The sequence below is a fragment of the Cherax quadricarinatus genome, chromosome 4 (genome assembly GCF_038502225.1).
Source record: "Cherax quadricarinatus isolate ZL_2023a chromosome 4, ASM3850222v1, whole genome shotgun sequence".
NCBI lineage: Eukaryota > Metazoa > Arthropoda > Malacostraca > Decapoda > Parastacidae > Cherax > Cherax quadricarinatus.
The window spans coordinates 46456488-46472963 of record NC_091295.1 but is presented as its reverse complement, the minus strand read 5'-3'; the positions used below and the strand labels follow the sequence as shown (position 1 = coordinate 46472963).

General features: G+C 34.7%; 1 protein-coding gene across 1 annotated transcript; it reads right to left on the bottom strand.

Annotated features, from left to right (window-relative positions):
* Positions 1-7083: 7083 nt before the first annotated feature.
* Positions 7084-11524, bottom strand: LOC128706312 (serine-rich adhesin for platelets; the record flags this gene model as incomplete). The annotated part of the gene is given in 1 exon segment (XM_053801263.2): positions 7084-11524. A coding segment is annotated over 1 exon segment (1475 nt), but the record flags the coding sequence as incomplete, so codon positions are not given.
* Between the last annotated feature and the right edge of the window lie 4952 nt (positions 11525-16476).

The following is a 16476-nucleotide window of genomic DNA, read 5'->3' as shown; positions in this document are numbered from 1 at the left end:
AGTTTCAGAGTGATACACCAATAAAGGCTTCACTTTGCAATCACCACTAGCATTGGCACACATCAACAGAGTAAGCCTGTCTTTCATAGGCTTATGTCCTGGGAGTGCCTTTTCCTCCTGAGTAATGTACGTCCTGCTTGGCATTTTCTTCCAAAACAGGCCTATTTCGTCACAATTCAACACTTGTTCAGGTTTTAATTCTTCACTGTCTATGTACTCCTTGAATTCCTGCACAGATTTTTCAGCTGCTTTGTGGTCTGAACTGGCAGCCTCACCATGCCTTATCACATTATGAATGCCACTACGCTTCTTAAATCTCTCAAGCCAACCTTTGCTGGCCTTAAATTCACTCGCATCACCACTAGTTGCTGGCATGCAACTTCCTAGCCTTTTCACATATGATCGCTTGAGAGATGCTATTTCCTGCTATCTGTTTTTCGTTTTTCCACACCAATAAGAGTCTCTCAACATCTTCTATCACTTGCAATCTCAGTTTTGAAAACATAGTTGCACCTTTGGCAAGAACAGCTTCCTTGATTGCCGTTTTCTTGCCCACAATAGTAGCGATGGTTGATTGGGGTTTACTATACAACCTGACCAGCTCGGAGACACGCACTCCACTTTCATACTTAGCAATGATCTCTTTCTTTGTCTCCATAGTAATTCTCACCCTTTTTGCTGTAGGGTTGGCACTAGAAGCTTTCTTGGGGCCCATGGTCACTACACTACAAAGGCTGTGATAATATGAAATGTTCCAATTGTATGTTTGGAAGCGACCGCGGTGGCTGGCTGGCTTGTAAATACTGGCACCCATGGGACAAGTGAGGCGCGCTCAGGCCAAAGTGGACGCGTCTTGAACGGAACGAATAGCATTGGTCGGGTTTTTTAGCGCCAGTCGAGGCAAAATTTTTGCGTTAAAATGTATCGCTAGTCGGATTTATCGTTAATCGATGCCATCGTTGGTCGAGGGTCCACTGCATTTGCAACAACCAAATTGATATGAAATCACTACCCAAGCCTCAGAAAAAATATTGGGATATCAGTTAGTGCATAATTAGATGTGGAATGAACATTGTCATGTTTGTAAATTAACCCTTCAACGGTGTCTCATTTAAATTTTTGTGTCTCATAATTTTCGTTCATTTGCATCGGCTGCAGCAGACATTTTGTACCTCAGCTCAAGTATTTGGGTGTCCTACTACATCATCATGCCTCTGAATAAAATATGTACAGTGGTACCTCGAGTTTCGAACACCTCCCAACTTGAACAATTAGGTAAGTATATTTTCGTAAGTGCTTTTGTAAGTGTATTTTTGGGGGTCTGAAACAGACTAATCTCATTTACATTATTCCTTATCGGAACAAATTTGTTTGGTAACGGCACTTAAACAGCCTTCTAGAACGAATTATGGGTGAAACTTGAGGTACCTCTGTATAGGGTTAGCTGCACATGGCAACAAGTTGTCTGATATGCCACTTTGTATCTGTGTAAGTAAATTTGTTTTTACCTAGGCTTGTGTACATGTATTTTTTATAAATATATTTTTTACTTGTTTATTTAAATATATTTTTTACTTGTTGTTCAATAAATTTATAGATGGAGTTGTAAGATAAGTGAATGCTTGGGTGTTGGCAAGTGGTGTGGGGTTAAAAGATAAAGAATTTAACACAAAGTGGGAGTTGCCACAGTTACTCTTTGCTGATGACACTGTGCTTTTGGGAGATTCTGAAGAGAAGTTCCAGAGGTTGGTTGATGAGTGTGGTAGGGTATGTAAAAGAAGGAAAATAAAGTGAATATTGGAAAGAGTAAGGTGATGAGGATAAAAAAAATAGGTAACAGAAGATTGGATATCAGATTGGAGGGAGAGAGTGTGGAGGTGAATGTGTTCAGATATTTGGGAATGGATGTGTCAGCAGATGGGTCTATGAAGGATGAGGTGAATCATAGAATTAACAAGGGTAAAAAGGTGAGTGGTGCACTGAGGAGTCTGTGGAGACGAAGAACTTTATTCATGAAAGCAAAGAGGGGAATGCATGAGAATATAGATATACAAGTGCTTTTGTATGGGTGTGAGGCATGGGTTGTGAATGTTGCAACAAGGAGAAGGCTGGAGGCAGTGGAGATGTCATGTCTGAGGGCAATGTGTGGTGTGAATATAATGCAGAGAATCTGTAGTTTGGAGAATAGGAGGGGGTGTGGGATTACCAAAATTATTATCCAGAGGGCTGAGGAGGGGTTATTGAGATGGTTTGAACATGTAGAGAGGATGGAACAAAATAGAATGACTTTGAGAGTGTATAAATCTGTAGTGGAGGGAAGGCAAAGTAGGGGTCAGCCTAGGAAAGTTTGGAGGGAGAGGGTAAAGGAGGTTTTTTGTGCAAGGGGCTTGGACTTCTGGCAAGCGTGTGTGATCATGTTAGATAGGAGCAAATGGAGACAAATGGTTTTTAGGACTTGATGTGGTGGTTGGAGTGTAAGGAAACAATATGAAAAGATTCAGGGAAACCAGCAGGCCGGACTTGATTCCTGGAGATGAGATGTATAGTGCCGGCACTTTGAAGGAGGGGTGTTAATGTTGCAGTTTTATAACTGTAGTGTAAGGATGCCTCTGGCAAGACAGCGATGGAGTGAACGATGATGAAAGTTTTTCTTTTTTAGGCCACCGTGCCTTGGTGGGAAATGGCCGATGTGTTAATAAAAAAAATATAATAAATTTTATACTTTTCTTGGTTGGATGATTTGGAAGACAACTGGACACTATCACTATGGACAAAATCTGAAATTATGGACTCTTCATTTTGTCCACTGATTTCAGTGTTTGCCTGGCCATTTTTTTTTTCTATAATTTCAAAAATCCATTGAATAGGGGTGCATTAATTAGAGATTTTAATGTAAAATTGGCCAAATTATCAAATTCTGTGCATTTAATAGGGTAGTTCTTATGGATGAATTGGCAGTAGTTTCCTGTGACAATTTGGAATAGTATGGAAAGCACATTGGTGAAATATCTGGGAATAGGTTGGAATAGGCCTACATAGGGCTCAAAGTGTTGCATAAAGCTCTCCTGACCTCCAACTTCACACCTTCATAATTCTGTAAGCATTACATCAAATCTTGCATTTTTAATGTCATTACAGTCAAACCTCGGTTTTTGTATGTCCTAGTTTTCCTACGATTTGGTTTTCGACAACTTTTTTCATCAAAATTTTGTCCCAGTTTTTGTGCATCTGCTTGGTTTTTGTACAGTTGAAAATGATCCGTACCAAACTTGTCCGCCTGCCCATGCGACTCGGCCACTCATTTCCCGGAATCAAGCGCCCACACAAAGCATCCCATGTGTTCAAAGAAGGGCAGTAAACCCGAATAGGGCCTCGATACCTTAATTCCTTATGGACAGGGATTCCCCTTCCAAACAATAACCTCGCCTCCTCCCTCTTCCCTCTTCGCCATCTTCCATACGCCAACAAGAGTCTTCAATAAAGGTAAAAGTGATCTTAAATGCTCATTTATCCATTTCATTAGTCATTTATATTTATTTCTCATTGTTTTTCTTTATGTAAAACTATAGTTATTCTTTATAAAATGTATTTTTTGTTAATATTTTTGGGTGTCTGGAACAGATTAATTGGATTTACATTATTTCTTATGGGAAATGTTGCTTCAGTTTTCGTACGATTTGGTTTCTGTCAGACTTTTTCAAACAGATTAATCACGAAAACCAAGGTTCCACTGTACCTATAACCCTTTCAGAGTCGAGAGCTCTAATCTCAAATTTGCTCCAAGGGTCGAAGAATTAAAAAAAGAAAAAACATTATTTTATCTTATGAAATGATAGAGAATCTTTTTCCAAAGGTAATGAAACCAAAGTATGAAATTTGATGGAAAACTTATGGAATTATGCTCTCTCAGTTAGCGGTCTCAGTGATATTTACGCATCAGCAATTTCACCCACTTTGCACCCTATATTTGACCAATTCCATTGCCCCAGTTGACCAGACCCATAGCTATTTTGCTAGTATTTCTTCTATCGAATGAATACAAGAAACCGCTCATTTACCTATTTCAGCTACCCAGTAAAGTGATCAGAAATTGGTAATATGGCCAGTTTCACACAAAATTAAAAAATTGACAATTTAAAAACAGAGTTCAGAATACACAATGTACATTCCTGGCACTAAAAAAACATTTTCTCTGTTCCTTAGTTATGTCTCCAGGCCCAGCTTTCTTTCCCTTTTGAATTTTTATTCACACAAAAAATATAAGATTTACTGTTATGCAGACTACTGCATTATTGTAGTAATTGTATAAATAATGTCAGCACATTCCTAAATGTGTATTAGACTGGCCAATTGGATGCGTATTGGATGCATTTGTGTACTCTGGCACATTGGCAAAAATTGAACATATCCATTACTTGGAGCTCAACTTCAAGCTACTTTCAGTCTTGAAACCAATCAAAATCATCTCTGTTTCCATAAACTATATTTCTTTCTATCAAATGAGACCAAGAAACTGAGAATGCAATCATAAAAACCATATGAAAATATACTGCAAAGTCACTTGTTTTAAACCAGAAATAGTTGCACTTTGTTCTCATTATGCACTGCATGCAGCAGGATTTTTTCATATCATGCAGACTTACTGCATAGACCCATTCTCTCATATCTAGTCCCAGATTTACCACTCACAGCTTACCTGAGTGAGCTGAGCTCATGGCATAGTACTGCGGGACCAACACTTGACTTCAAAGCCATTGAACAATGGGACCAACACTTCTTCTTTCAACAAACAAGCTGTATCCCACTGAAGCAGGGGGCCCAAAAATAAAAACAAAAGTTTCTCAAAATATTCTCGCCATCTACCCAATACCTCCATCTCCCCATCTACTAACTCCCCTACTCTGTTGTTAACTGACAAATCCATTCGTTCCCTAGGCTTTCTTAACTTGCTTCACTCCAAAATTTTTTCTTATTTTCATTAAAATTTCTTGACAGTGCCTCTCCCACTCTATCATCTGCTCTCCTTTTACACTCTCTCACCACTCTCTTCACCTTTCTTTCCTCTTCCATATATTTATTAAATAAAAGCACCAACCACTCCAAAACTATATCCCCACCTGCTTTTAACATTTCTATCATCCCATCAATCCTAGCTGCTTTACCCCCTTTCATTCTACCACTGCCTCACAAACTTCCCCCCACACTCACAACTCTCTCCTCCTCACTCCTACAGGATGTTATTCCTCCTTGCCCTAAATGTTAGGTTAAATTAGGTTAGGCAAAGTTAATTATTCTGAATGTCAATAATTTTTTTTTTTTTTTAACAAGTCGGCCATCTCCCACCAAGGCAGGGTGACCCAATAAGAAAATACTTTCATCATCATTCAACACTTTCACCTCACTCACACATAATCACTGTTTTTGCAGAGGTGCTCAGAATACAACAGTTTAGAAGCATATACATATAAAGATACACAACATATCCCTCCAAACTGCCAATATCCCAAACCCCTCCTTTAAAGTGCAGGCATTGTACTTCCCATTTTCTCTTTTTAACTTTAGTAATGTATACAGGAGAAGGGGTTACTAGCCCCTTGCTCCTGGCATTTTAGTCACCTCTTACGACACGCAAGGCTTACGAAGGAAGTATTCTGTTCCACTTCCCCATGGAGAAGGGACCAACACTGAAAGGGTTAAAATAAAAGTTTTTTCTACCATTAAAAAAAAATTTAAATGCCACCACAAAAGGGGCTTTCAGTTTCAGGGTTGCCTAGAAGTTAAGGCTGCAATATGGGGACTGCTTAGCGCTTCTTTTTGATTATTATAATAATAATATGGGGACTACATTCACTGTCTTCCAGATCTCTGGCAACTGTCCAGTGTTCATTGATTTGTTGTAGATATTAGCTAGTGGTTCAGGTAGTGCTTCTGCTCCTTGCAGAATCCATGGTGATACCCATCAGTTCCCATTACATTTGATGTATCCACCTCATTCCAAGATTTTTTCACCTCTTCCCTTCTCTGTTGTGTATGATGTTTAGTCATGGTATAAACCAAGGTTTATACCATGATGTTTAGTACCTGTTGGTGTACCCTTTACCCTTGGCTGTCTGGTATTGTCCCTGTTTCCACAGAGAACACCCTCTTTAAATTCTTAGCTTAACATCTTGCAGACTTCCTTATTATTTCTTGTGAGTTCTCTTCAGTATTCAGTCAAATTAACTAATATTTTAATGTTGTCTTTCTTCTAATGTGTGCTGTGAAGCAATGCTTGGGTAGCTTTAAATAAAGATTGGACATGAATGAGAAGAATTGGGTTTGAGAAGTACCTGCCTATCATGGATCAGTAGGCAAGCTACAGTACATACTTGTTCTTTTGTTAGTGGGATGGATTGTAAAGGTCCTGCCTAGTATGGTCCAACAGGCCTGCTGCAGTGTTCCTCCTTTCTTATGTTCTTATTTGGGAAAGCAATAAATGTGTGTTAGTGGCTTAGAGTAGATCTTGCATAGCATGGGTCAGTAGGCCTAAGGCAATGCTCCTTTGTTCTTATTTAGGCAAGTATTGGTTTAACGACAGAGTTGTGTATAAGAGGCTGATAGTAGGACCTATGTAAGATGAGCCGTTAGTATAAGAAATACTTGACAGATTCCTAAAATTGGTGCCAGACCAGAAGGATTGTGATATCCATGTAAGATTTATGGCAATATTTTACCATTTGCTGCTACTTTTCATTCAGGTGTATTTTAAAGTTATTACTCCCGTAATTTCCTTAAGAGTGGAAGTTAAGGACCTAACTGAGTTTTTTATGTACATGTATATGTATATAATGAGATATCACATGTAGTCTTAAATTATCCTGTATGAAATGCTTGCCAAATTTTTTTTACAGTAGTGAAATTTGTGTAAATTATTTGGTATGAAAGCATTAGTGTGTTGACCTGTAATCTTTCCATAATATTATCAGCAATTTTAAGAATTTAATTTGAGATAATGTACAGTATTTTCATCAATATCATTGATAAATATTATATGTAGGGTTGGTATGGAGTCTTGTAGCACTTAATAATCAATATAAACAAGAATTTTTCTGCTAGATTTATTGTTCCATTCAGCACAACAATATACAACCTTAAACATTAATATACATAGATTACATGTCTTTATGTACAAAATTCTTTAGGTTACTAAAACTAAATTTAAATTATGGAGACAGACTTCCATATTTAGGCTGATATATACAAAGATTAAGCAGTTATTTCTGCTTTATTTCATTAGACAGTGTTCAGTCCAGTAAATGTTATTGTCTTTATATCTGAATAATTTTTGTTTTTACAGACGTCATACTATCATTTTTTGCTTTTTAGCATTCACACACATATATACATACAGTATACTACTCAAATATATATATCAGTACCATTAGTAGTATTAAATACAATGTAATAAATCAGGAAAAATGACATGATTTAAAAGTGAGCCAGGATAAAAATAAAATTGTATCATTAACTCATGAAACTGAACATTCACTATAGCTATAGAAATTAAAATGGAGAACTTAGCTAAACAGTTACACAAATAAATTTGCAGTATTGTTAAAATATCAATCTTAATGGAAAATAAAGTTTAAAATAGAAAACAGTATAATATTGTAAAGTGAGATCTTTCATTTGAATATGAATTACATAAGGAAGATTTAGAATGCAGTGCATAGTAATAGTACTTTGAATAGGTACATACAAGATTTTGATAAGGCACTTAACCCTGCTCAACAATGCAGTTAGTGCACAGGAAAGTAATACATGATACTGTACTAAAGCTTGCTCAGTATGCAAAACCATATACTACAGCTTAAGATAGAGGATTATCCTAAGTCTCTGATCCCCATTATTCCTTAGATAAAAATCTCACTTTATCTGGGTCGAGGCTATGGACAAACAGTTTCCATGACATGCAGAACAGTGGAGAGAAGAGTTAAGGTTCTCTTGGCTAAGATTAATTCTATTTTTATTTTACAGTTATGTGAAGCAGTCTTATATAAATATATTTAAAGATGTTTACATAACCATGCCCTTATATTAGAGAAATACAAGTGTTATAATATAAGGCATGTGTATTGATATATTTATTTGCTTTATTGAAAATACAAATGAAATGTCTGGAATAAGTTTGCATAAATCCAGGTCAAGAAATTTCTGAGGTTAAACAGCACTACCTCTTAATATTGTTTTTCTCAAGTCTGAGCTACCATTTTAAACATTAGATAAGATTTGTTTTAAACAAAAGTTAGACTCATAATTTCCACCAAATGTCAGCAATAATATCCTCAGAGATACTGTATTGTAATATGAACTATTGTCTTATTTACATATTTAGGGTCTGTGGTGTTTTACAGTTATGAATGTTAATTAAAATTATTGGTAATTTAATTTCATAAAAATTTTGCAGTAGAATAATGTCTAGCATAAAAAATAATGTCTTTATAGCCTTCAGCTCATAACTTCAGAGTTTAATACACTTCATAAAGCTAGTATCTCTGTATTTAACATTTGACATGACTAGTAAAAATTTATGAAAGTTTGGAAACTTTTACAGAAAAAAACATTTAAGCAAAAATATTTAAGGAGACTAGAAGGCACTGATTAAAGTAGATATTAATGCTCAATTTAAGTAGGAAGCTTATATATGCCAATCATTATTGCACATGTTAGAAACTGCTGCACACTTTGTTTTTTGCCATAATTTGTGACTAATTATAAAATATGATATCTGACATTTGTTGAGGAACATTTTCTTTTTCTGATGAATATAAAATCTTACTGAAGATGTAATAAGTATATAAAATGTATAAGATTTTTTCTTAAAAAAAAAAAAAAAGTTAAAAAAATCTTATACATTACATTTTATATACCTATTATATCTTCAGTGAGATTTTATAGAAGTTATATAAACCGAGTTATTTACTCAGCAGTTGAACTTTAAAGCATTAGATTAAAGGTCTGTAATCAGTTTTCATTGGAAAATATGCTTATTGCTGACTTAAAAGATCAAATTTCTTGAAGAGGTAATAATACTACAATGCACCTCCTGCCTAAAATAAATTACCATATTTACAAATTCTTTCTGCAAAAATGACCAGAAAACAGTATATTAGTCAGATTAATTTTAGTGAAAAATTTGGCTGAAATAGACATAAATTGAAACTTAACAGGAAAAAATGTGACAGATGCAGCAGAACTATGTAACAATCATTTCAGAGGTGCCTTATAACAGTCCCTTAGAAGGAAGTGCTGTATAACAGTCACTCAGGGACACCAGCATGCAGTTTTTATATTTTTACAGCCATTTCTCACATGATCTGAAGAGCTTGGAAGATACAATAGAAATTTATATTTGTATCTCATTATATCATGTTTAAGACTTTTTATTTACATTGCTTTTAACATGTAGTGTACCTTGAAGTAGACCTCTATAGCAATAATTATGTATTACAGCACTCGCAATATTAGAGTAGCACTGGTCTGTACTTGACAGGTGATTAAGGTGCTTATATACCTTTCTCAGTTACTGTACTTAATACACAGAACTACAATGTTCAACATTTTATTCATTTGTATTTAACTCAAGGTACAGTTTCAAATTAAAAATAAAGCACCTGGCAGCTAATGAGCATCTACAAGTTCACTGTTTTTTTCTCCTAAGAAATTTGTATAATATTTTCTTTCAAAAACATTAGAGTAAATCATAAAATAATTTTATGTATGAAAGATGTCTAATATTGTAATGTACCTGTCATATAATTTATTTCTAGGCAATATGCATATAAAAAGCTTAAAATAATTACTGGTATATTAGTTTTTAATACACTATAGTGATAGTAGAACACTTATTGAACTATTGTATACTCAACTTAATCTTTGTCTCAGTTAAAATAAAGACATTAATTTTTTACTAAATATTTATTTCTTTACTAAACAGTGGTCAGTAATAAAAATAATAATATATGAAGTGAAAAAAGCTTGCAATTTCAGAATGTTCTGCTAAAAGCTATTTAAACAAAGACTTCTCTCTTTGATTTAGCTTTTACCTTGGAGGATGCTCCCAGCCCCAAATCGCTGGAAAACCGAAAAGCATAGCCATCACGAATAACACGTGCCCTTCGTGTCATAGTAGCCACACGAGCTATTCTTTCCAATTCTGCACCTTGAGTAACTCTTAAACTTAAGGTACCCTCTTTGCTAACTTCACGATCACTGAGCACTTCCCTGGGTGATTCTTGGTTTGGTGCTACTTCAAGAGGAGTTACCATGCCAGTGAAGGATCGGGTCCGAATTTTTTGAAGCTTAACACTGTCTTGAGAATTTTCATGCTGGTATGAATTAAGGATTGTTAGACTAGCCTTGCGTATTAAAAGGTTGTGTGTGCCAGGTGCTTTTTCTGATGTTATACTTTTAGGTGAAAGATGCTGATCTGATGGTGATAGTGTATTATTATCTTGTAGAGTTTTGTTAGCAATATAATGATCGTCATTTTTAACAGCAAATGTGTTACTTTTAGTAGTACTTTTATGTTCAATAAGCTCTGAATTTCCATGTTTCCAGCATTCTTCATAGTTTTCTAAAGGCTTTTCTGTGGATATATTTGTTGAATCAAGATATGTGTAACCCTCTTCAGGTCTTACACTAACACTGTTGTCATCTTTATTAACAAGTTTATGATCTCTAAACTCAGAATTTTGATTTCCATTTGCATCACAACGTGACTTAGAATTGGTGATTGCAGAGTTGTTTGAAGGTATCGCAGAAGCATTTTCACCTGAAGTTGCCTCAAAGGTATTAGCAAACCTTGCTCGCAGAAACTCCATCTTGCTCATGCCCTTTTGTTGAGTATAGGCTTTTTTTCTGTGGTAAGTTAGCTGATCCTCTCGTAGAGATGTCCTTGCAAAGTTTATCTCCCCATTCATCTTGTGAGTTGGAGACTCTCTTAGAGATGCTCCAGCAAAGGATCTGGCTTTAAGGAGTACTCTCGTATGAGTAGCCATATCAGAAGAAAGCCTGAAAGACTCTGGACGCGCACTTCTGTCTCTATTCCTTGCAGATGGTGGAATGGAAACTCTAGTGCGAACAAAATGTCTTCTTTCTGGAGGACTGAAGCTACCTAGGCTACCTCCAAATGTTTTATACACAGCAAGATCATTAGTGTCTTGGCCACTGTTATAAAGATAACAACTGCTTTTGGAGAGAGGACTGCTACTTGAACTCTGAGGATTAACCTTGGAAATAGAGGATGAATCATCAGTATTTATGCTAATGTTGATGTTAAAGTCCTCATTAGTAGTGATACTATATCTGCTAATTTTGTTGGTAAAGTTGGTGATAGCAGTGGTGTTGCACTTATCCAAATTTCTTGTGTAACTGTCATTATTCCTATTCTTATTACAGGTATAGGTAACATGGATTGCTTCAGTATTGACTTGGCTGGTGTTGCTTGCAGTTTTCAGGTGATGTGGTCTGTGGTACTCAGCCTGAAGAAATAAATACTGTAAGTAATTTAAAATATTTAATTTAACTTTAATTTTGTTTTAATATATCTTTCTTTCTTTCAACACACCGGCCGTATCCCACCGAGGCGGGGTGGCCCAAAAGGAAAAACGAAAGTTTCTCCTTTTACATTTAGTAATACATACAGGAGAAGAGGTTACTAGCTCCTTGCTCCCGGCATTTTAGTCGCCTCTTACAACACGCATGGCTTACGGAGGAAGAATTCTGTTCCACTTCCCCATGGAGGTTTTTAATATATATCTATCTTAATGAAATAGATATTAATTTAAACTGCACCATTATATTTTACTGCTTTTAAATTAACCTGCTGAGTGACAGATCATTATCAGAAATATTTTTATATGAAACAATGTTGAAAATATACATATGTCGTGCCGAACAGGCAGAACTTGCGATCTTGGCTTAAAAGCAATGGTCATCTTGCCATATAGGACAAGTGAAAATTTGTGTATGCAATAATTTCACAAAAATCATTCTAAACCTTATGAAAAAAATATATTTCATTGTGTTTGTTTAGTATTAAATTACTGTAAACGTATTTAAAATATATTTAGTAGAATTAGGCTAAAATAAATTGCGCTTGTTATAATAAGGTTAGGTAAGTTTTCTAAGATTCTTTTGGTGCAAAATTAAAAAATTTTACATTAAGATTAATGAAAAATATATATCATTAAACGTATAAGAAAAATTTTTAGAAAGGACTTAATTTTAAATGAGTTCTTGCTAACTGACCAGTTTTACATATTCAGCACGACATATATATACACATACATACATATATAAATTATATGAAATAAGATCACAGTAAACAGGTGATATCACAATATGCAGAACAACCATTTTGAAAAATCAGTGAAATTCCAAGCACTTTTGTGATTTTGTGATATGTATATGAATGTATGTATGTATGCATGTATGTCATACCTTAAAATATTTGTAGTCTTAATGTAGGGCGAAAGGTGAGTAATACTTATTTGTAGGATGTCAGGTGTAGGTAGCCCTGGCTCCCCGTCCCAAACTTAATACAGTACATGATATTTAACCCTTTCAGGGTCCAGAGGCCAAATTTCAAAGTGCACACCAGTGTCCAAGAATTTTCAAAAAATAGTTTTGTTATTTTTTCTTATGAAATGGTAGAGAATCTTTTTCTGAAGGTAATAAAACAAAAAGTACGAAATTTGATGGAAAATTGATGTAATTACACTCTCACGAATTTTGATGTGTCAACGATATTTACGCATCGGCGATTTTGCCGACTTTGACTCCCATTTTAGGCCAATTACCTTATTCCAGTCGACCAAATTCTTAGCTAATTCACTAGTATTACTTCTATTCTATCGATTGAGCACAAGAAATCGCCAAGTCAACTGTTTCAACTACAAAATAGGGTGATCGGAAATTGGTAATTTGGCCGATTTAACTCATAGTTCAAAATATTCCAATTTCAAAATAGGGTCCAGAATAAACAGTGCAGGCATTCCTGGCACTAAACTAACATTTCCTCTGTTCATTAGTTACATTTTGAGGCTTTACAAATGAATTCCATTTTGATTTTTAATTCACATAATGAATTTTTATTCAAACCAAAAAATAGAAGATTTACTGTCATGCAATATTGTAATAATTGTATAAATAATATCACCACATTTGTGAACGTATATTAGACCCACCAGCTGGCGTGTATTAAATGTGTGAGGTCATTTGTTTACTCTTGAACATCGGCAAAAATTTAACGTTTCTGCTACTTCAAGCTCATTTTCAAGCCATTTTCAGTACTACAACCAATCAAAATCATCTCTATTTCTGTAATATATCTTCCATTTTATCAAATGAGACCAAGAAATCGCAAATACAACTATAAAAAAAATACGAAAAAACACTGCAAAGTTGCCGTTTTAATCGAAAATTACAGTCTCAGTTTTTTTTTCCTCTCATTGTGCACTGTGTGCTGCAGGATTTATTTTATGTGGTGCACACATACCACATAGATGTATTCTCTCAGATCTAGGCCCTAATTTACCGCTCACAGCTTATCAGAGTGAGCTGAGCTCATGGCGTAGATCTACAGTTTGGACCCTCAACGTAAAGCCGTAGATCTACGGCACAGACCTTGAAAGGGTTAAAGCAGCCCAGAGAGATAAAATACACATACAGTACACTCATTATTTACCTTAAAATATGTGTAGTCTTAATGTAGAATGAGAGGCGAGTAGTATTTATTTGTAGGAAGGCAGGTGTAGGAAGCCGGTAGATGTAATTATGTAGTCTGCCTGGCTACATAGTAGCTGCACCTACCTACATACCTACATGATATTTAATGCAGCCCAGAGCCATATCATTACCAATGACATAACTTGTTCACTGAGTTTAATCGTTTCTAACAACTACCTTTAGATGCCATCATAAACAAAGGGAGAAGTAATGAGTAATTCATGCTGAGAATTGTAAACAAAAGCGTTGTGTGTTAAGGGGAGTGACTGGGCCAAACGCAGATTCATACACGTTTTCTCTGATGCTGGACCAGAGAAAACACGTTTTCCCTCTGCCGAGCTACCACACATCCATAGCATATAAACATAGCATGTTTATATGCTATGTAACGTGTTTCTCATATAATTTTTGAAGAAAATATCATAGATGGATTAATAAAAATGTTTATATTAACGAAAAATAAGACATTTAATGTGCCTATGAGTGATTATTATTACGTATTAGTAATATTACTATGGCGTTAAGACTAGAGGGACACTCTTAGTGATTTTAATATGTACCTGCATGCCAGCACAGTTTGTAAGTATATTTAGGTACAGGTACACATAAGTATAATTATCAGAGTACATATAAAATCTGCAATAACTTTAAAACACTTGAAATTTTGGAAAGTTTCCAGACATAATAGATGTGCTCATGGAGAATGTAAACAAACCGTGTGGGGCACGCCATATTAGAAAGACGAGGAGCCGTATAGAAAGTTTTGGTCATAATTTGAAATCGCCGCATTAGCGAAATGCCTTAAGGCATGTGTGTGTGTACGTATTTGTGGCTTGTACGTTGGATTGTGTGTGGCTGGCAGTAACAGCCTGGTTGATCAAGCCCTGATCTACTGTGAGGCATGGTACCCTCCAGGTATATGTATGTATGTGTGGTGTGCCAGACTCCAGTCCACATCAGGACTGGAGTTTGGCGAAGTGGATAAAGTACTGTGTACTGTGATGCTGAGTTTGCAGGTTCCAATCCTGTTGGGGACTGAGAGATGATGTTTATATGTATGTATGTATATATATATATATGTCATGCCGAATATGTAAAACTGGTCAATTAGCAAGAACTCATTTAAAATTAAGTCCTTTCTAAAATTTTCTCTTATACATTTAAAGATATATTTTTTTCATTAATGTTAATATAAAAATTTTAATTTTGCACCAAAAGAATCTTAGAAAACTTACCTAACCTTATTATAACAAGTGCAATTTATTTTAGCCTAACCCAACTAAATATATTTTAGATTTGTTTACAATAATTTAATACTAAACAAACACAGTGAAATATATTTTTTTCGTTAGGTTAAGAATGATTTTGGCAAAATTATTGCATACACAAATTTTCGCTTGTCCTATATGGCAAGATGAGCGTTGCTATTTAAGCCAAGATCGCAAGTTCTGCCTATTCGGCACGACATTATATATATATATATTTATATATATATATATATATATATATATATATATATATATATATATATATATATATATATATATATATATATATATATAACAAATTAATTATATAATTATTTATTTGCATCCAGTCCCTAAAGACAGTATAACTTTGGTCAAGATGAAGTCAGTATTGTCATTTGAAATATACTATGTGTCTTTAAGTTAGTGTAAGTCAAAGGAGTTTAACAAGTGACCTAATGATATACAGTATGTACAAGAGAACAGGTAAGCACAGTATTCAACCCTTAAAACAAGAACACAAAGATCAAAGAATATATGGTATATATGTAGTGTATACGACTGCACAGTATTTCAGACTTGCTTGAATTCAAATGTTTATCTTACAAACAAACAAACAAACAAACAAATATATATATATATATATATATATATATATATATATATATATATATATATATATATATATATATATATATATACATACAGACATACATACATACATACATATATATATATATATATATATATATATATATATATTTATATATATATATATATATATATATATATATATATATATATATATATATATATAACACATCGGCCGTATCCCACTGAGGCAGGGTGGCCCAAAAGGAAAAACAAAAGCTTCTCCTTTTAAATTTAGTAATACATACAGGAGAAGGGGTTACTAGTCCCTTGCTCCTGGCATTTTAGTCGCCTCTTACAACACGCATGGCTTACGGAGGAAGAATTCTGTTCCACTTCCCCATGGAGAATATATATATATATATCTCCATGGGGAAGTGCAACAGAATTCTTCCTCCGTAAACCATGCGTGTTGTAAGAGGCAACTAAAATGTTGGGAGCAAGGGGCTAGTAACCCCTTCTCCTGTATATATTACTAAATGTAAAAGGAGAAACTTTCGTTTTTCATTTTGGGCCACCCTGCCTCGGTGGGATACGGCCGGTGTGTTGAAAGAAAGAAATTGTATATATGTATATATATATATATATATATATATATATTTTTTTTTTTTTTTTCAACAAGTCGGCCGTCTCCCACCGAGGCAGGGTGACCCAAAAAAGAAAGAAAATCCCCAAAAAGAAAATACTTTCATCATCATTCAACACTTTCACCAAACTCGCACATTATCACTGTTTTTGCAGAGGTGCTCAGAACACAACAGTTTAGAAGCATATACATATAAAGATACATAACATATCCCTCCAAACT